Below are 26931 nucleotides of genomic sequence, written 5' to 3' on the forward strand. Positions count from 1 at the left end.
GGCCTGTAATTGGCTTGCAACCAGTCCTGGGTGTCCCCTGCCTACTTCCCCGATGTCAGCTGGGATGGGTACCCTAGGGTGGATAAGTGGTTTGGAAAAAAAATGAATGATTTAACAAATTTTCTCTTCAAGTCAAGTCAAACATTAAAAAGGGTTGTCATGCACGTCATAGATGAATGAGCTGGTTTTGTTGTACAGTGCATAAGAAGTAGGTGTTGAAATTTGTGCTCTTAAAGGGACACTCGTATTTTACCAATATGTGTCACTGTATAGTTAGTATAGCGGAAAACCCCTGCTACAAAGCACAAGTAAGAATAAAACTATGGCGACTCAAAGTGACTAAACAGTCCGGTTTTTGATGTGAGTTAGACAGTTAAACTTTCTAGAACCCAAATAAAATGAAAACTGAACATATAACTAGAGTGGAACCTCGGTTTTCGAACGCCTCTCAGTTCGAACAAATCGGTGTTCGACCCAAAATTTTGAGAAATTCTTGCTTCGCTGTTCGGTCAAAAATTCGGAGTTCGAACGCCGGTAATGCGTGAGTGCGTACGCTAGAGTGCGATGCTGAGCGGCGTACGGGTGTAGATCGTGTAGATCGCCCCCACCCCTCGTGACCAACTGTTATCACGTCCACACTTGCCTCTTTTTGCTTTTGCTTTTAATATCGGTGAACGGAGTGTTTTAGCCCCTAACTATGCCTCTGAAGAAGGTCGGTGCAAGCAGGACAGGCGAAAAAAGAAAAGTTGTTCGTAGAACTATTACCTTTAAGAAAGACATAATAGCTAAATATGAAAGAGGTGTGCGAGTTTCCGATCTTGCTACGGAATACAGCATGCACCTTCTGCTGACCACCACTAAGGTAAGAAATCCTTTTCATAATTTTTTTTTTTTATCCTTTTTTTTGTTTCTTACACGTTCGTGTTAGCGTAATCTTTCGTACGGAAGATTACGATAACGCAAACGTACGATTAGCCTGGGTTAGCTCTATGATTACGTTGAACATTCAGGGTGTTGGAACTGAGCCCAAAATTCAGGGTGTTAGAACGGAGCCCCCTTTCCAATGAAGCGCTAGCCACTTGTGGTGCTAAATGACTTGTAAACGACCTGATTCTTTTATTTTTACACGTTCATGTTAGCGTAATCTTTCGTACGGAAGATAACACGAACGTACGATTAGCCTGGGTTAGCTTCATGTTTACGTTAAACATTCATGGTAAACATTCAGGGTGTTGGAACGGATTAAAACGATTTACATTATTTTTAATAGGAAAAATGATTTCGGTGATTGAACAAATCTGTTCTCGAACAGGGTTCTGGAACGGATTATGGTCGAGAACCGAGGTTCCACTGTACTACTAAACTGCAAAAATAACTCCTCTATATTTGCTTATTTGTCCTATTATTATTTTCTAATTGTATTTTTCTCTTTTAAGTTTATCCTGGAGTGCCGATTTTAATCTTATTGCAAATGTTCAATGTTATCAATGATAATAAAGAGAATTCGAATTACAACTTTATTTCCATGTCCACAAATGGTCAGGCTACTTGACGGCTAAATATGAACATTTGCTATTTGTGACTAGCCTATCTGGCAGAGTTTTTCTTTCAGCGGTGGGTGCGCGAGGACACTTTTGGGACCAAAACAGTGCGGTGCCAAAGGTGTAGAGTATCAAACATGTTTGATAATTCAAGCACTTGATTCCAAAATTCCTCCTGAGTGTGAGGCACAGGAGAAAACCACCAGCTGCTCTAAATACAAGACACCCCGGTGTCAGGAGTGACGACTGAAAACATTTCAGTCGCGCTTCTGGAAGATTACTCAGTTGCCAAAATTCTTAGTTTTATCTATAACAGGTGGTTCGATGGTACTCTATTCAATATATGTACTATGTACTCACAATAATTCACGAGTTTTACCCACAAATCAAGCAAAGACCTAAATGTATACATTGTAATCAAACAGTGGAGGAAGCTACACATATACTGTAGTTTCCTATAAGTCATGGTCTTGTCGCTGGAGTTCCCCTTAATCCTTAAGGAATGATGACACCGTGGCAACCACCTATGACAACGACAGAAAAATACTGCTTTTCACGTCTGTGCTGTAATCTAGCCTTATTCTTCACTGTATGATTCATTGTGGGGAAGCTGAAAGCGCCCTGATGCTGTTTTCTAGTAATATATGGCTTACACCACATTTTATGAAACGCAGCCTTCATTCATCTTCTCTTTCATTGACGTATTAGAATGCATAACAATAGGCGCTTGTCTTCATAGTCACTATCTACATTTGTCGAAGTCACCATCTTGAATGGTCACAAATCCGAAAAAACACGAGACAGGCACAATTTGGAGTCGAGCTGAAAACGGAGCACTGCCAGAGGCGGTCGGAAGCCAATGGTGTTGAAAGCCAAATTATCCACACTACTGGCATCAAGTGTGTGGGGTTTGATGCTAGTAGAGTAAGGAGGTGAGCATGGCTGTACTATCAGAAGACGGAATATGTAAAATGCCTTCTTCTGTTAAATGGTGGACTAGTTGATTAATCTTTTAACTGACAACATTTTTTAGGCCTTGATAAATTCCCAAGAAACTCTTAAAAGCCAAGGACAATTATCTTTCCATTCACAAGGGAATCGATGTTGTAGCCCCTCATTCTGGCAATGGCCAGCAGTGTATCAAGCCATTTCTTTCAAAATGATTTTTTTCATTAAATACGTGATGGTGTCAGTGCCTGAATGCACAGAGGCTCATGTAAAATTCGATCGGATTATTGATTATGAATAAAAATTTGCCTGCAGGGAAAGTGTTGATGATCCGCAGCCACCTGCTTGTCTGATGCACCAACTGATATTTGTCTGTCAGACTCTGCTGAATAATTCACAACAGCCCCGTGGGTAGTTGTCAATCAAATGGCCTGTGTTTTTTTTATGCGTCAAACGTTCGAGGCCCACTATTTATTTGGCTTTTCCACACCTAAAATTCGGTATGCACAGGTCAGATTGGATTGCCCGTACATGATCTCTAAGTTGACATACTTTTTGACATGTGCCAGAGGTTTTCATTACACAATGAAAATATTCTTATGGTTAACATGTTATTTCTTTTTTTTCTGATGTATTGTTTTTTGGGGGGAATCGAACACCCTATATCCCTTCTCATATGGACCTTCAAGGATTCCACAGAAGACTTGGTAGGTCTGGTGTTCATTGATAGCACAGCCATCAATTCATTCAACAAAAATGGGCTGAACTAGTATTAATTCTATATCAAAATCAAAATATAAACATTTTAATTGGATTTGACTGAATTATCTTGAATGGCCTTTTTGCTACTACCATAGCGCGTTTACTTCAAAGCAACATTAGGGTCAGTATTTCAATTTCTGAGGCAATCTCCCACACCTAATGCTCATTAACGATGCTAAATAAAAGTACTGCACTGACAGCTTCCTCTGTCGGATCATGGCTTTACTTACTGAGGCTGTTCCTTCCTTCCCATGCTTGATTCTGACTCGCCGTACTGTGCACAAAATATTTCTTATAAAAGCATTTTATGAGAATACCAGCCATGAAATTTAAACTGTGTTTTGTGTTGCCCTTTTTATCGTTTTCTCCCCATGTGGAGCACTTTTTGTAAAATTCCCTTTACCCCCAATAAAGCTGTTGACTTGTGTGTCCACATTTGGAACTTCTCAGGCAAAACTTATTTACCTTGGAACCACCATCAATACCTTCGTCTTCTATTTAAAACAGTCCAAGCAGCAGCAGTAGATGCAAGCAATGTGAAGTCACTGAGGAGGACCCTCTTTAGCCAATCATCGTAATGGAAAAACAACTCATGTCATAATAATTGTTTAACGGATATTCGTTAATAGTTGTAAATGATTTCATTTTAATGTGGTTGTCTATTTTAGTCAGACATCATAATACTCAGTGCCATTGATTTTTGTGAAGTTACCTTGGTTTCTAATTGTTTGTCCTTGAATGGCTTCAACAGTCGGCAGGTTGATGTTTGAATAGTTTGAGAATGTTTTTTTACAGTCACTCTAAGGTTGTAGGTGCAAATTTCGGCTGTCATTTTGTGTGGAGTGTTCTTTTCTCTTCTTGGGTGCATTTTCCTCCGGTAAGCTCAGTTTTGTAGGAAACTGACGTATATAATGTGCAGATATGAATAGAAAAAGAAAGTTTACTTAATTTACAGAGTTTCAATCTTACTTTTGGTTGAAGAAAACTGTTTGGTTACGGCCCTAGATCCCGGTTTACATTGATATACTGTTTTTCTGTATACCTGAACAATTGTCCCATAAAAGTTGCATAGAAAACCAGGCTCGGCCCCTTAGCCTACTGTTCTCTAGGTTTGCCTTTTTTCTGCTGGCCATAAATAGCGCTCGCTGGCATGCTTCAAAAGGTCACGTGACTACAGGCTAAATCATTGTAGTAGTCTGTACTAAACTTGTGCTATTCTTGTATCATCTTGTTTCTTTAATGTATGGTTTGGGGACAAAACTGTACTGTAGCCTACCTCGGTGGTTAAAATTATCCTCAGTAAATTACTTCATCTTCATTAACGGATAAATTCTGTTACTATCTACTCCTCAGGGACCACTAACGTTCCACTCGTTTTACAACCTTTTGCTTCAAATGATGCACTCTGTCAGAATTGCTTCAATTTAGCTGTGGAATTAAATCTTAAGCAGTTAATGCTGTTTGAAAGGCAAACTGTGCTTAAACTATTTTGCTGTGAAATGAGCTCGAAATAATTTTTGAAGCCCATTAAATGCAGACTGAAAGAAATGAGCTGTGATTCTCTACAGCTTTTATGAGATGAACAGCTCTTGGCCCATCCGACCTGGAAATCTGTGACGCCTCATAGGATCCACTACCCAATCCTTCTCTGTTTCAAGAGATAAAAAGGAGGAAAAGACAAACTGCCTATATCTTTTTGCATGGTTCTGTGTGTTATTGCACAGGAGTTTTTAAGGTCCCCCAAATATTGAGTGACACAGCTTAAGAGGACAAAAGCTCCTCTACCAGGGTTGCAGGCTGGACATGCAGGTGCAGCTCATGTGGTCTAAGAGCTTGAATAAACTGGTCGAGTATCAATTCCTTTTGGACTGCGTTGGGCATTCCAGCAAATGCCCGCCGACCTAAACTCTCAATCTCATGAGCCAGGCAACGGAGCGGCTCCCCTGGCTGTTGAACACGCTGCTTAAATTCGCTACGCAGCGAGTCTTTCAAATTAAACTCTCCATAACGCTTTGCAATACCCCCACCAGTGCACAGTAATCTAGTCTCTATGTTATTCAGAGGCAGCAAACAGAATGTATTCTCATAAGTCAGGGAAAGCCCCATTAGCACGGCTTTCATTTTTCTGACCACCTTGCAGCCACTAATTCAGATTGTGCTTTATAAGAATGCCAATTCCCCTTACCTGAGAACTTGGGCCCTTTAATGGCAGGTCTTGGAGCTGCTGGGCACCGTCGTGCGTGTTTTCACCCAGCTGTGCCACCGCGACATCCTGCGATATGTCGTCACACAGTACAATATTAGCAAGCCCCTCATTGAGCCGATAGATTTTGTGAAATACAGGTGTTACGGCTACTGCTCTCGGTGCAACCTGACATGTCGATCACGCACTCCGTGGCTTCTTCCTTCATTTCCCATTGCAGAGTGGGTTGCTGACAATTCTCTAATGCACACTTGGTATGCGATAATCCAAAACCTCTGACCCCAATGGAATGCCCGAACATGTGGTCAAAGATGCACAAAACAGCTGATGAGGTCTGATCGCCGATTTAATAAACAAATATCAGTTGTAAAAATACATTTAACAAGGAGCTACTGTCGGCCGTAACTCACACCCGTTTGTCCACACACAATCTGAAACCAACAGAGCCAAACTTCTGCCCAATCACCTCCCTCCACCCTGGCATCTTGTCTTCCATAGAGGGTCCATACGCAAAAATAAACACAAGTAACAAAAGTAACAGACATTACAATACTATTCCTTGTAATTATTTAGTAATGTAGTTAAATCTTCCTTTTTATGCTGTGAACCAGCTTTAATTTCTGAGATAAGATACCTCACTGGCTTTCTACGTGGACTTGAACTGTCTTTATTGTAATTCATCTCATCTCATCAGCCGTACCGCTTATCCTCATTAGGGTCACGGGGGGCTGGAGCCCATCCCAGCCATCTCCGGGCAGTGGGCAGGGGACACCCTGAACTGGTTGCCAGCCAATCGCAGGGCACACAGGGACAGACAACGCATTCGCTCATTCACACCTAGGGACAATTTGGACCGACCAATTCACCTGAAATACATGTTTTTGGAACGTGGGAGGAAACCGGAGTGCCCGGAGGAAACCCACGCAAGCACGGGGAGAACTTACAAACTCCGCACAGGAAGTCTGGAGCTGGATTTGAACCCACGACAGGTTCCCATGACATGAACTGTGCCGCACAAGCGCTAACCACTGCGCCGCCGTGCTGCCCTTTATTGTAATTGATAACTAATTAAACATTGTTTGATTTGCTCATAATAATGACTTCAAGAAGCTGTACTGAACTTTTTTTACTCGCGCCAACCACTCTGTCAAGCTCCTTATGAAGTGTGTGCAAGTATGCGCATATCTTAGACGCGTTCGAATAAATGCTTCTTTTTCAGCCTTCTTGGGGTTTTCAAAAAAGTAACAGCAGATTGGCGCAGAGGGATGAAGATGCACAAGGGCTCTTTGAACTCAGTTGGAGATTGTTGACACATACCTAATAGAGAATGTATTCACTTTGAACAGTGACAAGACTGTAGACATGATTGTGAATATACCGTAACCATGACATTCATTTGCATATTCTCTTTCCACATTTTTACAATTACTAAATGATAATTTGATTAATGTCACCCACCATTTAATTAATTAATTAAGAACGATTGGTGGGTGGGTGTGGATGTATCCCTTAACCACTAGGGGAGTAGTGGCACCATTTCCTGTGGTGTTATTTGGGCAACTACAACCTGGTGGCGAAAGGAAAAATGCTTGATCCCATTACGAAATGTTCCTGTTTGCTACACAAATACAAAATCATAAAATACACGAGTCAATTTAGTTTAGGACCGGATCTCATAAATGTTCGCATTGTGTAATATTTGACCGTTAAATGACTCTGTGTTGTCTAATTAGAATGAAAACCAATTTCAAATGAGCACTGCGTAACAGCAAAACGACAGACTACTAGCTATGGATTCCGCTACAGTATATAAAAGAAATACAAATGAAAATAATAAAAAATAATATTAATAAAAAGAGACATTGGTACAGTAGTTCATGTACTTTTGACTATTCAAATAATTTTGTTTACTGAATGAAGGTGTTTGTACCACTAGAAGGCACTAAATATTATACACTGTCTCTTTAGGCAAAATTTTTGATTTGATGGGGCCTCTGCATCAGAAAAAAAAACGCCCCATATATTAACTTAGTATTTAAGAGGTAATTGGACCGAGAAACCAACCTGGGCCTAAATAAACACCCACCGATCACATCCATCCAGTTTTATTCTGAGGTAGCTTCATATGAACAAATCTAAACTCGATCAAACTTTGCAAAAGAAGTAAGCAACGCAGGGAAACAAAGTAATTGCCTCATTTGAGAGCATTTATTTAATTATTATGTCTGCTCTATTGATGGATGTTGCAATAGGATCAGGCCCAGCCCAATCCTAATGACAGAGGAAATTTTATAAGCACCAAGCCCAAACAATCCATCATCAACCTAGTGGAGCTTCTGCTTTTACTTGACTCACAGAGCTTGTTTGCCAGGAGCTAAACTTTAAAGGGCACAAATATTCATCACACTTCATTGAATTCTGTTTTCACATCCCCCACTTTTACACATTTACCAAAAACGATACACTCTCTCGACTGCTAAATCAGACTTTAGGCATAACGACATTCCCACAATGCCTAAGCAAGAAAAGTATTGAGTAACTTCAATAAATGGATTAGAAATCTAAAGGGGGGCTCTGTAATGAACATATTAAGTTTCTATTAATTTGTTACACAGTCACGGTTTTAGAGTCGCTTCATATTTGCCAAAGTCATGCATGTTTTTAAGAGTTACCTCTTCTAACAAAACAAATAAAACTGGGGAGCCAAACCTTTTAACCAGGCATGTCAAACATACGGCCAGCAGGCCAAATCCGGCCTGTTAGATGATTTAAGCTGGCCCGCCATAAATGTGTATGTCAAAGAAAAGTGAGTCTCTAGGTCATTTATATCCAAAGTTGTGATTTTTTTTGAATAAATGCAAACCAAATGCTCCCTCCAGTCGCTAGATGGCAGTGTTGAATTTGTATATGAAGTGGCAGGCCAACATGTTTGAGACATGTGTGCAGTCCATCGAGAGCACTGCTTATGTTATAGTCTGACGGCTGCAGGACGGAAGGACCTGCCGAACTGCTCCTTCACACACTGTGAAGCAGCCTGTCACTGAAGGAGCTCTCCAGAGCAGATACAATGTCCTGCAGGGGATGGGAGATGTTCCTAGTCATTCATGACAGCTTAGCCATCATCCTCCTCTCCCCTGCCACCTCCACTGAGTCGAGGGAGCATCCCAGGACACAGCTGGCCTTCCTGATCAGACTCTCCCGTCTTTTCCTGTCAGCCATCAAAATGCTGCTCCCCCAGTAGACTACTCCGTCGAAGATGTCTGATGCCACTACGGTGTCATAGAAGTTCTTCAGGAGTGCCCACTGCACTCCAAAAGACCTTAGCCTCCTAAGCAGATAGAGTCTGCTCTGCCCTTTTTTTGTACAGAGCAGTTTTGTGATGGGTCCAGTCCAGTTTATCATTCAGTTAAATGCCCAGGTGCTTGTAGGATCTCACCCTCTCGATATCCATTCCCTGAGTGTTCACCATTGTTGCGGGGTATAGTCTTTGGTTGCGGAAGTCCGCCACCAGTTCTTTTGTTTTCCCCCCGTTGATCTGAAGGCAGTTCCGCTGGCACCAGTCCACAAATTCCTGTGTCAGTTCTCTGTACTCAGTGTCGTCCCCATCTGTGATGAGTCCGACGATTGCCGAGTCATCAGAGAACTTCTGCAGGTGACAGGTGGGTGTGTAAAATGAAAAGTCAGCAGTGTAGAGGGTGAAGAGGAAAGGAGCCAGCACCGTTCCCTGCGGGGCCCCCTTACTGCAGACCACTGTGTCAGACACACAGTCCTGGGTCCTCACATATTGTGGACGGTTGGTAAGGTTTTCCAAAATCCAGTCTGCGGGGTGAGGGTCCATCCCTGTGTTCTCCAACTTGTCCCCCAGAAGTGCAGGCGGTATAGTGTTGAAAGCACTGGAGAAGTCAAAGAACTTGACTCTGACAGGGCTCCCAGGTTTCTCCAGGGGAGAGAGAGCTCAGTGTTGGAGGAAGTTAACAGCATCATCCACCCCAATGCCAGGCTGGTAGACAAACTGGAGTGGATCCATATATTAGGTCCAAGGCTGGGTAACTGAAACATTGGTTTTACTTGCTGAACGAGATACAAGCAGTAAAGGTATAATGTTTAGTTTAGTAGCAGTTTAAGATTATCAGATGAATTGGCCGGTCCAAATTGTCCCTAGGTGTGAATGAGCGAATGAGTTGTCTGTCCCTGTGTGCCCTGCGATTGGCTGGCAACCAGTTCAGGGTGTCCCCTGCCCACTGCCCGGAGATGGCTGGGATGGGCTCCAGCCCCCCCGCGACCCTAATGAGGATAAGCGGTACAGCTGATGAGATGAGATGATATATGTACAGTATGTACATGTGTATATGTGTGTATGCATGTGTATACATGCATGTATGTATGTATGTATGTGTATGTATATAATTTGTATTTATATTTTCATTTTTGTTTTGTTTTTGTTTAATATGTGCTATTTTTTGTTTTTTGTGTTTCGGTATCTCAGAGGCTTGTATGTTTGGGGAGGTTGCATCTCCATGAATTTTGAGTATATTGTATAATTGAGAATATTGAATAAGAAAAGTTTTTATTATCTGTCTTATCTTTGCAACGGGGAGAAAAACAAAACCATGTACAATTGCCTATTTTGTTGAACGATTTTGTCTATCAAATAAAAAAGAAAACAAAAAACACCCCTTATTTTCTAAAAGGCCGGTAAGCAAGTTACGTTCAAACACATAAAAGCAAATGAGAACAATTCCCTTATTTATATGTGGACTGTGAGAAAATGTAGTCAACCATAGGTGAAGAAAGTGATCACTCAAGATTAAATAATATGTGCCGCTCTAACTAAAAAGTACCTTTCAGTTGCTGTCCTTTAAACTACTACACTTGAGCTTTTTTCATCCAAATATTTAAAGGTTCTCAGTTTGTGTTAAACTATCTTGAATAGAGTCTCTAAGCGATCTCGCACATTTCAAAAGCATGCACATACATTTTTTTATCATTCCTTTTAGTTACCATGTGTGAGAGAAGGAATTCAACGTGAGTCAGCCGGCCTGCTTCTATGAATTATGATATAAAGCCTTTGCCTTGTATTTGTCAAGCTTTGTTGTAAAACTAAATTATTCCAAGCCTCTAATAATCAACCCTATGTAGAATAATGTGTCACTTCACCAATACAAAGCGGAAGAAGTCACTGAGCAACATTTTTTTTTTCTATTTTGCAACAGCCATTGTTGGGGTGCCAATCAAAGGGAAACAAAAGACTTTCTTGTTTTCTGCTCGCCGCAATAAAAACGAGAACTGAAAATACAGGCAGCAGGCAGTCCAGCAACGCTATTTTCTCTAACACTCAACTCAATTAAGATAGCGAGGCGGGGAACGGCTGGGAGAAGGGGAGGAGGAGATGAGGAAGCTGGGAGTGAGGGAAAATGAGGAACAATTAAAATGACTCCTTTTTGATTGAAGATGAAAAAGAAGTCAAGTGATGGTGGAATGACAAGACAAGGACACAAAAAGTTTTGACAAACAAGTGGAGTCGAAAGAATCAATTTCTCAAAATCAGGCACAGAGCAATCAGAAAGTCTGTGGATGTCGCTAAAGAAACAACCGCGAAAGGTAGTCTTTAAGGGCTTCAACAATTAGTCAATGCCGTCGACCAAAATCGATAATGGGAATAGTCGAAAATGTTTCTCCGGCATCTTGCTATTATGTTGTGCTCATTCGGCCCTGGTTTAGGTCAATTCAAGTCATTTTTATTTGTATAGCCCTTAATTACAATCAGTCTCAAAGGGCTGCACAGACCACAGATTATTGTAAACTACAGACTATTATTACACCATCCCCTGATCTAAAACCTACACGAAGACAAGGAAAAACCTCCACGTGAGGACAATGAAGAAACCTTGAGAAGAGACTGCGCATGGCCAGAGAGATGTTCATTACAGTAATCGAGACGAGAAGTAATAAACGCATGAATAATAATCTCCCCATCAGACTGGGACAGCATGGGGCGAATTTCAGAAATGTTGCGGGGATGGAAAATGCTATTCTAGAAATATTCTTAACGTGTGTGTAGAAGGACAGATTGGGATCAAATGTGACATCTAAATTTTTAACTGATTCACTCTGGGTGAAATTACATTTGACAATATTCAGAGCAGCTTTTGAGAACAAGTCATAGCATTTAAATGGACCAAGTATTAACATTTCAGTATTTTCCAGTTGAGGCGCAAGAAGTTAAGTGACATCCATCTTTTTATCCAAGCAAGGCAGGATTTTCAAATTTCCAAGGTTTAGTGGGGCAGATTCCTCCATCTGAAGATATAGTTGAGTGTCATCTGCGTAGCAATGGAAACTGATATTATACTTGCGAATAATTTCATCTAATGGAAGTATGTAAATCCTGAAAAGAAGGGGGCCAAGTACTGAGCCCTGCGGAACACCACAGTTAACACTACAGGGCTCAGATGTCATTTTACCATTTTTAACACAATTATCTGAGAGGTAGGATCTGAACCATAAGAAGACGGTTCCTGAGAGACCAATCCATTGTCTCCAGACATGTTTTTCCAACAAAGGCATCTCTACATTAATAGGATCTCTGCCGAAAGTCACCCATACAAAATAGCATCTGGTGCGGTAACATAAACATACAGAAATGGCTGCGTGCTAAAACTTTAAATACTTATTGAAAAGTTTGCAAATAAGACTTTTCATGTCATTGCAGCAGCTTGGGTGACACACCAACATTTTAAGAGCGCGTCGGACAGTTGAACGGAACAGAGTCTGACTCGCCTCGGTAAAATTTAAGTAACGTTCAATCCTATTAGGTTTTGATAACATGCATTGTACATTTTATCGTCGTGTACTGTGATTTGCTATAAAGGAGCATTTGACCGTTATGCCAGAGTGTGCCTGACAAATGTATTTAAAATTACAGTAAATGCATGCATTCCGAAGAACTAACGTCAGTTGTTCAAAAGTTGAAAATGACAACTGTCAGTCGTTAAAACAGTTTGATTTCAATCTGGTGAGAATAGGTAAGTACTTTTATTACAGAGTTTGCAGTGGACTACTGAAAACCACTTCACAAAATGCACATTTATTTTATTTAGCGTTCTCCCGCTGCTAACGAGCCTGTTCTTGCTGGACAGGGATAGATTTCTTGTAACTTGATTTTACTTTTTCATGGATGTGCCTGTGTCTAAAAAATGCCCAAAGATTTATTTATTTATGGATTTACCGTATGTCTCTACTGACTGAGCACTGTGCCTAATTGATTTTAGATCGGGCCTTTTTATTGAATTTTTGTACAATCTACACAGTTTGCTCAATAAAATTTGGATATTTTTTATTGTACCCATTTTCCAAATAATTAAATCCGCTTTATGCTAAATTTAAGAAGAAAATCACAATTACTCGATTATTCGATTGATCCTTCCAGTAGTCGGTGACTAGTCGACTATTCAAGTCAAGTCATTTTTATTTGTATAGCCCTTAATCACAAAGAGTCTCAAAGGGCTTCACAGGTTATCACACAGACTATTTTTTCAGACTATTATTACGCCATCCCCTGATCTGGAGCCAACATGAGGGCAAGGAAAAACTCAAAAACCTCAACATGAGGAAAATGAAGAAACCTTGAGATGGGACCGCACATGTGGCATCCCCCTTTCAGGATGACCAGACAGCAAAGGATGTTGCAATCACAAATAATACAGAGATATTAAAATTAAATTAAAATAGTCTTTAGTTGCAGCCTTTCAGTCTCATAAATCGAACCCGGATTCTAATCCGAGGCCAGCCTTTGGTTCCTACCTGCATAGTTTGACTTTTATCAATTGCAGTTTCCACTTTTACAAATGTTACAAAGGTCCCCTCTAAAGAAAATGCCGTGAATCCCAATGAACAAAAATCACATTACTCTTGGCAATGACATTTCATTTTTCACAGAGAGTTGCTGAAAAATAACAGCAAGTGGTCATACACAAAAGAAAACGTTTGCGAAAGTACAGACTTTTGCGTACGAGTAAGTGGAAAAATGTTGAAAGGTAAAGTCAACTTGAAGATTTTCCATTCTATCCAATTTTGTTTTTGATCCCCATAAGTCTAAACACACTAATGAGATTCATATAGGGCTTCGTAGAATGATAATTTAGAAGCAACATCTAATCATTTTCATTCATCTCTCGTGTTGGCCATTTTACCATCCACTGAATGTCACAAAAATATTGTTACTGCTATTCGAAAAAGACTTATCTTGATCCTTCTCATGATTTAATTTTTTCTTTTGATTAAAACGTTTACAAAGCTACAAAAGGAGCCCAAAATTTTTTCTTGATAACTAGCAAACAAATGCAAAAGATCTAGCTAGCTAGATTGCTAAATAGCTAAAAAGATAGCCAGATAGCTAACTAATAAAAAAACTCACATTGTTTGCTCAATCGCTTTATGAAACTCATAAATTTGAATTTAGTTTGTTGTATTTCCTATAAAATAAAAAAAAAGATGTGACTAAATACATCAGAGAAATACGCAAATATAATAAAATTCTACTTTCTTAATAAATTTCTTCAAAATAAGTTCATGAACTGGAATTTATTTTTTAATTTCTATAACAAGAATTTTATCATTTTATTACTGTGATATTACTATGTCATGACTATGTTATTACCATGTTAATTATTAAAATAGGGGTTAAATAGACTCAGTCAACCAACAAAGAAAACACATTTACCCATCTCATTGATCCAGCACTGGTGAGCTATTTTTAGAAGAGTTCAACAGGCACCCCCACTGTCCTTAGGGGGCACCCTAGTTCCCGCGGGCACCAGGTTGGAACCCTGGAACTATTCATAAATAAATACCTCTCCAAGTGGCACAATGTCTCTTCAATACTGCTCAAATATATTAGACTTAAAATATTTTGTATTTTCCTTATAATGTCCCAACAGTGAGAGTATTAGAAAAATAAGTAGAGAGCTCAGAAATGTTCTCATTTATGTTCGAAATATAAATGTTTTGGGTTTATGTGTATTATTTCTTCACAGTGAAAGCTGAATATTGAAAATGTAGAATCCCTCAACTTAACTCCAAAGAGGGAAAATAGCATTTTTTTCCCAACACTGACTTATTGCAATAAAATTGCCATATAAACCTCGAGAAAACTTATGCAACATCTGGCTTTTTTATTTATTACAAAAATCTCAAAAAGTTCCCCAAATTCTGGATGGGACTGCAAATCGGGCCTTTTTTGAGGTTTGGAAAAAAAACAATTTTGATCTCCGTCGGTGTCACAAATTGTTGTTTTTTTGTGCTTATTGTTAAGAAAATTGTGATCCGGCTGAAACACGCACACATAATTATGCAATCCACCATTTTAGGTATTTTTTTTAACTGTCAAAGATATGAATTCCTCAATAAGCACAATGTACAGATTACAATTAGTCAATTTTCCTTTTTTTTCCTTTTTTTTCATCCATCCATCTATCCATTATCTCCACCGCTTATCCTCAGAAGGGTTGCGGGGGTGCTGGAGCCCATCCCAGCTATCATTGGGCAGTGGGCAGGGGACACCCTGAACTGGTTGCCAGCCAGTCGCAGGGCACACAGAGAAATACAACCACTTGCCCATTCACACCAGCCAATTAACCCAACATGCATGTTTTTAGAATGTGGGAGGAAATCAACGCAAGCACGGGGAGAACATGCAAACTCCACACAGGATCCCATGACCTCAGAACTGTGCCGCAGATGCGCTAACCTCTCAACCAGCGTGCTGCCCTTCATTTTTTTTTGTGTTTTGAAATTATGCAAATGCACTCTGTTAATAAAAAAAATTATATTGAATTAATTTACTCATTCAATCTCTTACCACTCATCTTCACTCTTTAAATTGTGTTAACCACAGAAAGGTCCAAATAAGATACAAGTTCTGGTTTGTTTACAAACTTCATTTTGCTTTCAAGATATATTGTTAGTTAAAATTCCTCACTCTACTCCAATAGGGCACCTATTCAACACTCCTCGGTCCAGAGTTTTTATTTCCCAGATAAATTTGACAAGAATCGTCATTTTCTTTTATTTAATTCCATAATTTTAAGAAAGCGTGTTTCTGTTGGATTTAACCTGAAAAGTGAACGCAAAATGTATTTGTGGTTCCTGGGTTGTTGCCTTTACCTGCTTGGCAGCTCTGAAGCCTTCGGCTGCATCAGATGGCTGGCTGCGCTTTCCTGCTTTTGCGTCATGCTCTTATGTTAATGTTCTTCCTCTACTCTTCCGGTCCTTGTGCAAGGCCATCATCCAGGTCACCGGTGTCAAACAGGCAGCCCGCGGGCCAAATCAGGCCCACTAAGGGATTGAATCCGGCCCGCGAGACAACACTCAGAGAAGCGAAAGAGAAAAACAAACTGAAGGCTGAAATATGTCAACTTGATGTTGCCAAAGCCAGGTGTCTCTCACAAAGACACTGTACTTGTGTTTATTTCTCTCTCTCTCTTTCTTTTCCACCCCTTTTCTCCCACTCTGTCTCTGACTTTTTCACTCTCTCTGTCTGTCTTTTTCTCTTCCTTTGTTGCTCTTTGTCTCTTTCTCTCTCTGTGTCTTTTAACCTCTTTTGCTCTAACCTCCTTTTTTTCTTTTCTCGCTTTTCTCTTTGTCTCTTCCTACCCTTCGCGCTTTCTTCTCTCTTTTCTCTTCCTCTGTCTTTCTATTTCTCTTTGGATTTCTTTCCCCCTCTCTCACGACTTCTCTTTTTACCTCTTTTGTTTCTCAGGCTCTCTCCCTCTCTCTCTTTCTTTGTCCCACCCACTCTTTTTTTCCCTCCCTCTTTCCCTTATTTGTTTATCTCTCTTTTTCTTTCTCTTTAATCTACTAGTCCGGACAGAATGTTTGTTCTATCATGTGGCCCCCAAGTTAAAATGAGTTTGACACCCCTGATCCAGGTGCTAGTTTTTCTAGAAATGGTCAAGTCATGTTTATTTGTATAGCCCTGACTCACAAGACGTCTAAAAGGACTGTACAGACTACCTACTACTATTACACGCGTACATATATGTGACATGTATAAAAAAAATAACCTTGCAAATTTGTGAAAAAAATAAGTCTTTTTCCATACAAAGGACTTAAAATAGGAAACCAATACAAAACACACAATGAAAATGTAAATATAAATATAATGAAAGAAAAAAATAAAATATGAAATGAAATGAAATGAAATGATCTATATAACTTGTGACGAATTTATGAGAGAACGAAATCATAAAAAACAAGTATCTTTTAAAATTAAATTTAAATCAAGTCAAGTCATGTTTTTATTTGTATAGCCCTTAATCACAAGGAGTCTCAAGGGGCTGCACAGACCACAGATTATTCCAAACAACAGATTATTATTACACCATCCTCTGATCCAAAACCTAGATGAGGGCAAGGAAAAACTTAAAAACCTTAACATGAGGAAAATGAAGAATCCTTGAGAAGGGGCCGCACATGAGATAATCCCGCTTCCAGAATGACCAGGCTTCAATAGATGTTGCAATAACAATTAATACACAAATATTGTCAACATGAAACATAGGTTATTCATAAGCTATAGAATGTAAGTGTGTTTTAAACGGTTCCACTGAGGTTCCAGATCAGATATCTGAGGGCAGAGCATTCCACAGCACCGGAGCCTGAATCGAGAACGCTCTTGAATTGCGCATCTCTACTTGGCTCTTGGTATCACTCGTAGACCAGAAGTTTTCGAGCCGAGGCTCCGGACAGGAACATAGTGGGCAATTGAATCTGAAAGATATGAGGGAGCATGCATGATTTTGTATCATACCAACGGAATCTTAAAATCACATCTTAAACTAAGGGTAATGTGATAAAACTGTTTTGTCTTTGTTAAAAGCCCTGCTGTAACATTTTGAACCAGCTGCAGGCTCTTGGTTTTGGACTTCAGGAGACCGGAGGGTAGTACATTACAGTAATCGAGACAGGAGGTAACAAACTTATGAATTACAATCCCCGCATCCGACCGGGACAGCATTTTGCAATATTGGGAAGATGGGGGAAAAAAGCTGTTCTAGTAATATTCTTCACGTGTGTTTGGAGTTTGGACAGATTGGGGTCAGGTGTGACTCCTAAATTTTTGACTGAGTCAATTTGGGTAATATTAAATTCGTCAATATTCAGAGCAGTTTTTGAGAACAAGTCACAGCATTTAGATGGACCAATAATGAACATTTTGGTCTTTTCAGAGTTGAGGCGCAATAAGTTAACTGACATCCATGTTTTTATCTCAGTGAGGCAATTTCCACAGTTTAGTGGGGCAGATTCCTCCTTCGGAAGATAAAGTTTAATCTGCGTGGCAATGAAATCTGATAACATACTTGTGAATAATATCACCTAATACAAGCATGTAAATGTTGAAAAGAAGGGGACCAAGTACTGAACCCTGCGGAACACCACAAGTAACACTAATAGACTCAGATGTCATTTTGCCATATTTAACACAATGTTTCCTATCTGAGAGGTAGGGTCTGAACCATAAGAGGACGGTTCCTGAGAGACCAATCCATTTTTCCAACTGTTCTAGTAAGATATTATGGTCCACACTGTCAAAGGCAGCACTAAGGTCCAGCAGCAGCAGCAGCAGGACAAGGAACGCAACCTCCACGTGGTGTCCTGTGGACGGCCACATGGCCAACGAATGCGTCTCCCACCCGCTACACGAACGCTTCGGTACAAGTTACCCAAAGCTGACCTCATCCGCTTTCGGAGCGGCCAATTCGCGGAACTCGTAACACAACCGAAGCGTTCCATGTCGTTCCTAAAGATCATCTTTAGACGACTTGAAGCGATCTAACAACAACAACAACAACAACAGCAGCAGCAGCAACAGTGATGAAGCGGCGGAGTCCATTGCCAGTAGAAGAAAATTTGTTACCTTAACCAGGGCTTTCTCAGTAAGGCGATTAGCCCTGAATCCTGATTGCATAGATTATAAAAGATCATTCTCAGATATAAAATCATTCAGCTGCTGTGCCACAACTTTTTCAAGTACTTTAGAAAGAAACAGCAGGTTTGACAAGTCTGGAATGACAATGAAGTTTTCTGGGTCAAGGTTGGATCGTTTAAGTGTAGGTTTAATAACAGCGAATTTAAAAGCCGCTGGAACCACAACTGAAGAGAGTGATTTGTGTAGACTGTAATATTTAGAACTGAAGGTCCCAGGACCCCAAAAATACCTATATCAGCGAATCCGGAAGCGGGTCAAACAGGCAATTATTTGGTTTGGCTGTACTCACCGGCCGTGACTGATAACTAAATTTGGAAAAAAAATCCACAAAACGCCACCACTTCGCCCATCTGGGGCCGCATTAGCTCAGGAGGTAGAGCGCTCGTCTTGACATCAAGAGGATGCATGTTCGATTCCCATTTCCTCCTTGTTATATGTCGAAGTGTCCTTGGACGAGACACTGAATCCCTAATGCCCCGATAGCGGGTAGTTGCCTTGCATAGCTGATGCTGCTATCAGTTAATTCGTGTGTAAAAGGGAAAAGTGTGAAGTACATTGTAAAGTGCTTTGGTAGGTCTTCATTGACTTGAAAAGCGCTATATAAATGCAGACCATCTATTATTTTCTGACCTTTGACATGTGACGTATTTACATGGTCTTTAGAAATCTCTTTCCTCATCGTTGAATCTTCTTATTAAAGAAGATCATAAAGTCATGAATGGGTAGAACTATCTGGAATAATCTGTTGCCTCATTAGCGATGCTACAGCGTCAAAGAGGATTTTGGGGTTATTCTTTTGGACCCTTTTGAGTTTTGAGCTTTAATGCACAGATGCTTTGAGTCATTAACTACCAAGAGTTGTGTTTTAAAAACGTGAATGTAGCTTCCTGTACAGTTACTGGAGACACTTTCTTGCCTCCTCTCTTTTCATCTTGGCCTTTTTGCCACTTCTTTGGTTTATGTAGTTTACAGCAACTTAGACTCGCACACACTAACTGATACATTCATAACCTAGCTCCTCATTAGAAGCATTCACAGTTGCCATAAAGAGATGAATAGCGCAACAGCTGCAGAATCGTTTCTGTGAGTTGCAAAGCAGAGAGGAAAATGTGAGGAAATAATCTGCCGTCATTCGCAATCGTCTCTTAAGGGATTTATTTTTTGAGTTTTGGGTGTTATTTGTCCTAACCTGCCTGCTCATTTCACCTCCCAAATTAGAAACAGCACTTCCTCCGCTTCCTCTACCGGTTCTGTCTCCAACCTCCTTTTTATCTGTGGGTGGGAATCTCATTCTGTACTTTAGTGGGGAGACTGTTTAGTTCCCGCTGTGATTTGGCCATTTTTCAGCAGCAGCACAGACAATGCTGGTTAGAATGTAATAAGTAAGAACCTGGCTTTTCTTGTAAAGGGATGGAAATGCTAATTAATTTTTTTGTTTTGTTTTTTAATTAAAAAGCCTTTAAAATGACATTGTTTGCTATTTAGTACCTACTTGAGGTAAAGAAAAAAAAACAGTTCGTTGAAAAAACATTTTACTACAAAGTGCCTTTCAGGACACCCAAGGTCGCTGTTGTCAGGACCAGAACAGGAAACAGGACCCACTCGCGTAACGTTACTCACAGTTTTATTGGGGAAAGGAGAAAGGAGCGCACACTCGATCCAGAGATCGTTGGTCGCGGGGAGTAGGTTGCTCAGCCGTGGAAGTGGGACTTCCGTGGGTAGCGATGACGGTGTCGGGAACGGAAAAAGTAAAAATCAATCAGATCGTGGCGGGAGAAAAACAGGAGCAAAAACAAAGGAAAAACGGAGATTCTCAGACGCACCGACCAAAGGCTAATGACAGGACAGCGTTTAAATATTGACAGGGAGCCATGGGCGGGCCCAACCGTGACAGAAGCTGGTGCCACACGGAGGGGGCCAATTGGGCGCCATGGCAACTCTGACAGCTGTACACAGTATATCAAACAACAGTAAAACAAGAATGAAACAATCAAAAATAGGTACCTTTATGAAACAAAATAAAATTTAAAAACTTGGGTCGGTATGTGATGCAGATAATTATGAATAGACCAGTATAAAAAGGTGGGTTTTGAGTCCGCATTTGAAAGTGGGTGATGGAATTCTGGAGGTCAGGTGGTAATGAGTTCCAGAGCTGGGGGACAGAGCGGCTGAAAGCTCTGCTCCCCATGGAATAGAATAAAATAGAATATACCTTTATTGTCATTGTTACAAAATGGGTTAACATATTGTGACAACGAAATTGGGCATGACACTCCAGTTTTACACATTCACAGTGAGGTATGAGCCAAGAAGATAAAGGAACAGAGAAGATAAGGTTATAAAACAAGGGGGATAAGGCTATAGTTATAATTTACATGGTATTTACACAAGAAATGTCGGCATGTGGGATGTTACATACAGTGTTATCGTGATACCGTTGGTATCGTAAGGGTTGTGCAATATTGCATTTGGTGCAAAGTCATCATAGTGCAAAAAATAGTCAGCATATGCATTGGTGCAAACATAGACATCATAGTGCAGAAAAAGGAAATGGTCAGACATTGTGCAAGGTGAGCAGTAAACGTAGTGCAGTCGACATGTGCAAGAACATAGACATGAGTACCATTATATTAGTATGAGGTAGTGTTGGCACGAGTTTTCAGGGGTTTTTTTTGCAGTGTCTAAGCTGAGACAGGCAGTGGGTATAGTGTGATGGAAGGAGGACAAAATAGTCATAGGTCAAGAAATTTGAATTTATTGATTATAATGTGTCTTACATAGACATTATTGTCCGCCATCTTGCTTCTAAGGGCATCCCAAAAAAAAAGAAAAACCTGGGGAAAAAAATGTACAGCAACATATTTGTTTGCAATGTTGGATCCATCAACAACATATTTGGTTGATAGCAACAATCATGTACTGTAACAGTCAAAACAACATATAGGAGTGCACAATAATCTTTCAAATAAGGAACTGGCTATGAAATCTCCTTTGCACTTGTTTGATACGAAAAACTGAATTAACTTATCAAACCTTTTACTTTTCATCAATTCAATTTCCATAATTTAAGCACTGGCTGCCATCGCCCATGGTGTCAGTCTATTAGGATTTGCATCTTTTCAATCTAGACTTTGTTCAGTAACTCGCGCCCGAGGTTAGAACTCCGTTAGTTTTCCCTACCCTGATTGGCCTGAGGGATGCCTGCATCACTAGCAGGGGACGCCGTGTTTATACTGCAAAAAAATAATCCAACCACAGCAGGAACATTGCACACACAACACATCCCTCTCCCTGGATTTCAAACACACGGCTTAAAATAGCTCAAACGTTCACACAGACACACTCACACGGCTCACTTGAGTGCCTATGTGGGACAGCAGCTTGAGGATAGACAACTGATTCACTTTGAGTGGCACGTGGATATTTATAGTTTGTCTGATTGGAATTGTGTGCATGTTAGTGTGTGTATAGAGGCGGCTTTGGGAATTCAAGATTCTTTATAGTCATTAACCTAAAATGCCAATGAAATTGTGTGTCTATGTGTTTTAAAGATGGATGCTCATGACAATGTTTTGGCGGTGGTTCTTGTTGCTATGTAATCTTGGTGGTAATGTGTTTTAAGAGGCTGTACCAGTGGTCCCCAAACTAGGGCCCTCCTCCACATTTGGTCCGACTCCCTGAATACCAGAGAGCATTTTGTTTTGTTTTTTTACTTGAAAACAGTTCAAAACCTGGGTGCGCGTTTTTGGTTTTGAAACCAGGTACTGGAAGCAAGAGAGCAGATCTCTTACCACTCGACTACCAGAGATATTGATCAACTTTTCTCAACTGGTGGGTCAGGACCCAAAAGTGGGTTGCAGCCCTGTTTTCAATGGGTCGCAGGCCTTTATTTTGGCAAAATAATGCAAGGAACAGAAAAAAATAACAATCAGTTAAACTCCTTTACAGTAGATGGCGATAATTCCCTGCAAATGCTACACACATTTCACACCACTGAAAAAAAAAAAGCTTTTTTTTACACATTTCAAGCATGGCCAAACACAGATATAGCAGAAACATTATCTATCCATCTATCTACAGTTGAGAACCACTGGTATAGATGACAAATGAAAACGGACTGGGTTTGACCTTATGATAACAGTAACTTTAGTAACAGTACCAGAGAAGAATAACTTTGTTATGCATTTTACATGTATAGTACAATTAAATTAAATTTGACAATGCTTCGAAAAGAAGAACACGGAATTTGTTGTCATTGTAGCATGTGAAAAGCACAATGAAATTAAAATTAGCCTCTGCTACTATGTTTAAAAACAGTGTGATAATGAGATAAAATCTACTGCCTTTTGGGAAGTCATCTATATCTCCTGTGCTCTGATAACTAAGCTAAACTTGGAACTGTAAAGACTGTTCCCAGCACGACGGAGAGTTTATGTTCCGTGGACTTTTTTGTGAAGAATGCACAGCGTTATTTAGTTACTATTTATTCGATAAATAGTATTATTTTTTTGTGATTTTTCTTTGTGAAGAATTTAGCAAAAGTTTTGTTTTGGGCTAGGTTTTATCTCTTTAATAGTGTTATTATTTATTTATTGACTTTTTTGTGAAAAAGCCAGAAGGGTTATTTGATTGTGGCTTTTGGGAAACAGTATATTGTTTACCTTCAGGCACTCATGCAATTGTCACTCTTTTTCTGTTAAAAATGACCATGGGAAAAGTTATGTGCCCCTCACAACAAAAATCTTGAGAACACCTGGGCTATACAGTTTCGGACTGTTTCACACACAATCAATTGCACTTATGGGCACCAAGGCACCAACATGACTTTATTATAAATGCATTTTCACTATTTTGGGGTCATGGCAAAGTTGGCTCCAGTCCATTCCATAAGGTTGTCGGCCCAGTTCTTTTCAGTCTTCCTCTCCTGTTGCTCCCTTGGATTGTGCCCTGGAGAACTATCTTGGCCAGTCCTGATGATCTTGTGATGGACAATACCACTGAAGTTTCTGTCCGCGCACAGTTGTTCGTAGGGTCCAATGTACCCTCCTATAGTGTTGCGCACTCTGGGCTAAGTAACTGATGCCTAGAAGTTTCCTGCTGCATCACCTCTCCATGGCCTGGATTTTCTTTTCCAGTTTTGCTGAGAGAATCTATATCCCGCAAGTGTAGCGTAAGATGGAAGTAACCAGCTCTTGCATGAGTCTGATCTTTGATTTCACTGCTATGTTCTTGTCCCTCCAGATGGGTTTAAGTCTGGCAAGTGTGGTTTGGGTTTGAGCTAACCTGGCCATGATTTCTGGTTCTGACCCCTCTTCTGAAATGACGGCTCCAAGATGGTTAAATTTGTAAACAGGTTCTAGCTCTCTGCGGGTGATGGTGATGTTTGTGGTGATACCTTGGGGATTGTTGGTCACTAATTTTGAAAACCTCAAATCAGATTTCATATTTTGTCAAACCGATGCCTGATGTGGACCACAGTCACAGTAAGAGACCAATTCCTTCCAAACAAATAGGGAATTGTTTCCTTAAATCTGAGATGTTCCTGGCACAATGGATGAATAGAGGCATGGATGAAAGTGCTGAAAAGTGCAACAAGAAAAAAGGATACGACAATCCACATTCATCACTTTTATGAGCCTATTATCATTCATTTCTCTCCTTCTCGCGTCCACCCATTCATCTTCAGCTCCCAGTTTTTCTGGGAGTGCTCCATAAACTGTGATGGATCAGCAGAGGTGGCAGCTCAGTCGTCTTTCCATTCTCTCTCATTGTATCCACCTCCAATTTATATTCTTCACCTGCTTGCTATTTTTCACAGACGTGTGAACAAATACTTTTCTGTATAGGTCCTGTGATCGGCAGGTATACCCAACTCACCCAAAGTTAGTTATGACTCACCCGGAGCGACTAAAAAAATGGAGGCTTATGTTTCTAAAAAGAATAGAATAAGTAAGTAATTGCAAATGATGTTGCTCATAAACAGTATTTCTTCCTCCTCTGATCCTTTCCTCCCACATCATTTTGCCTGGTCATGCGTTTCTATCCAAGGGCGTAGGTTTGGTCTTGGAAATGATGGGGACCAATTCATAACATAACAGTTCCCCCCCAATTCAACACAACTGGTACAAATCATATACTGTATATACTTGCATACACGCCCACATTGCATATACTCCAACACCCTAAAACTGCTTTAAAATAGAAAAGATATACTGTACATTTTTCCCAGCCTCGCGCGCTTGTTTAGGGTGGTGATGGCCCTGGGGAATAAACCGTCTCTAAGCCTGTTAGACCTTGTTTTAAGGGACCGGTAGCGACAACCAGGGGGCAGCTGGTCAAAGGGGTCTTAGCTGAGATGAGAGGAGTCCTAGATAATGTTGTTGTCTCTCTATTGCGGTAATGAACAAAGCTGTATATCTTTCTATTCAACAGGTACATCCACGCACTCTACCTTGGTGCCCAGAGTCGCTGGCATGGCGACGGCTCCAATGGCCGCTTCCACTGGCGGCTGATGTTTGAAAGCGCTGACATCACCATGCTCCGTCTCCTGGAGGCCTTCCTTAAGTCGGCACCACAGCTTGTGCTCCAGCTGAGCATCATGATCCATGGAAATGCCGTCCTCCCGCTGCAAGGTGAGACAGTCGAAGATTTTGATGTATTGACATCAGCATAGGCCAGTAATGCCAACACAGAATATAAACATTATAGACATCCAATGTTCCCTCTAAGCTGCGCGCGTGCGCAATTGCGCACTGCCCGCACATTCTCAGCGCACAAGCAAATCTAGCCGGCTCACAAATCAGGGCTCAAAATTGCTAATTAAGAAGCGAATTAAGTTAAAGTTACAGTGCATGAAGGTAAAAATACACGCTGTGTTCTAAATGCGGTATTTTGAAGTCAATGTCGGAGTTGAACGAAGTTGAGTAAAGTCAGTAGAGTTTTCGAGAACCGGCTTCATCGGCTCGGCTCACTAAAAGGAACCGACTCTTCCGGGTCCTAAACGGCTCTTCGGGTTGTTTTTGCTTCTTTAATCCCAACATGACCAAATATTATGTAAAATTATGCACAAAATGACTTAAGGGAAGGGGGGAATAGAACAAAAAAGAAAAAAAATACCAAAATGAAAAAGTAATGAAAAGCTGAGAAAAAAAAGAAACAAAAGAAAGCGAAAAAAAGAAGTAAATTTAGAAAAAAAGCCAGAAAAAAAGAAAAGAAAGAAATGTAGGAAAAAAGTAAATAGAGAACAAAAAGAAAAAGTTACAGCTAGGAAAAAAATAGACACAAAGAGATTTTTTTAAAGGAATTTTTAAAAAGTAGAAAGAAACACGGAAAAAGAAGAAAAGGTTTGTGTTGCTTTCAAATAATTTCCAATTATATCAAGTGAATCATGTTGCCAACATTGTACTTCCTCTAAAAAATGTGATTAAGTACAGTTCTGTATCTTGCAACCGTCTAAATAAGCCCCCAAAAATGTTTGTATTATGCGACAAAATATATCAGGGAAAAAAAAGAAATGGAAATTTGTGAAAGAATTGTTGTAAAAACAAATGACGTTTGTAGGCCGTACAACCGTTGCAATCGTACATGAGTCAATTCAAAGAAAATGAAAAAAATTTGTGCATTGCCAGAGACTCAGCAAAATGTAACTTGATGTCAAGGTTTGGACATGTTTGATAATGATTTAGTTGCCACACTTGGGGTTGCTGTTGCTCACTGTTGTTTTAAGCGTTGCTCACCGACTTTGTGTGAACGCTCACCGTGGAAAATTAGGGGGAACATTGTAGACATCCCCTTTGAAATGTAATAAATCGTATCCATCCTTCCATCCATTATCTGCACCGCTTATCCTCAGTAGGGTCGCAAGGGTGCTGGGGCCCATCACAGCTGTCTTCGGGCAGTGGGCAGGGAACACCCCGAACTGGTTGCTAACCAGTTGCAGGGCACACAGAGACAACCACTCTTTCTCTCATTCACACCTTGGGACAATTTGGACTCGCCAATTAACCTGAAACGCATGTTTTTGGAATGTGGGAGGAAACCGGAGCCCCCGGAGAAAACCCATGCAAGTACGGGAAGAACATGCAAACGCCACACAGGAGGGATGGTAGCTGGATCTGATTACATGACCTCAGAACTATGCTGCGTACGCTATGCTATGTTATGCTAACCACTCATCCACCGTGCCGCCCTCCTGCGAGTACATTAGTGCCAATTCAATTAATGTTGGCTGCAGCGGGAGTTGAGATTGATGGCTGCAGACACATTCCGGAAACACTAATATTTTTGAAAAGAAAAACTACAGTAAGTAGTATGATTTATTTTTTTTGATAATAATAAATTTGCCGAATGTTACTTTGGATTTATGGAGGGAAAACATTGAACTTTTTTTTTTTTAAAAACTTCCTCTTTTTGCTACTCTAATCTGTTTAAATGTGAACATTTTGTGTGTTTTATTTAATTATCCCAGCTAGTTATTGTTTTGATTGGAT

The 26931-nt window shown here is 40.3% G+C and overlaps 1 protein-coding gene across 1 annotated transcript in view; it reads left to right on the forward strand.

Annotated features, from left to right (window-relative positions):
• Positions 1-26931, forward strand: part of LOC148369021 (XK-related protein 7-like) — a 47889-nt gene that overhangs the window by 13269 nt on the left and 7689 nt on the right. The window contains exon 2 of the mRNA XM_088330939.1: positions 24875-25074. Coding sequence (XP_088187065.1) covers positions 24875-25074 — 200 coding nt within the window. The remainder of the gene's footprint in view (positions 1-24874; positions 25075-26931) is intronic.

Source organism: Urocampus carinirostris, chromosome 3, assembly GCF_059441175.1.
Source record: "Urocampus carinirostris isolate Australia breed hairy pipefish chromosome 3, RoL_Ucar_1.0, whole genome shotgun sequence".
Classification (NCBI taxonomy): Eukaryota; Metazoa; Chordata; class Actinopteri; order Syngnathiformes; family Syngnathidae; genus Urocampus; species Urocampus carinirostris.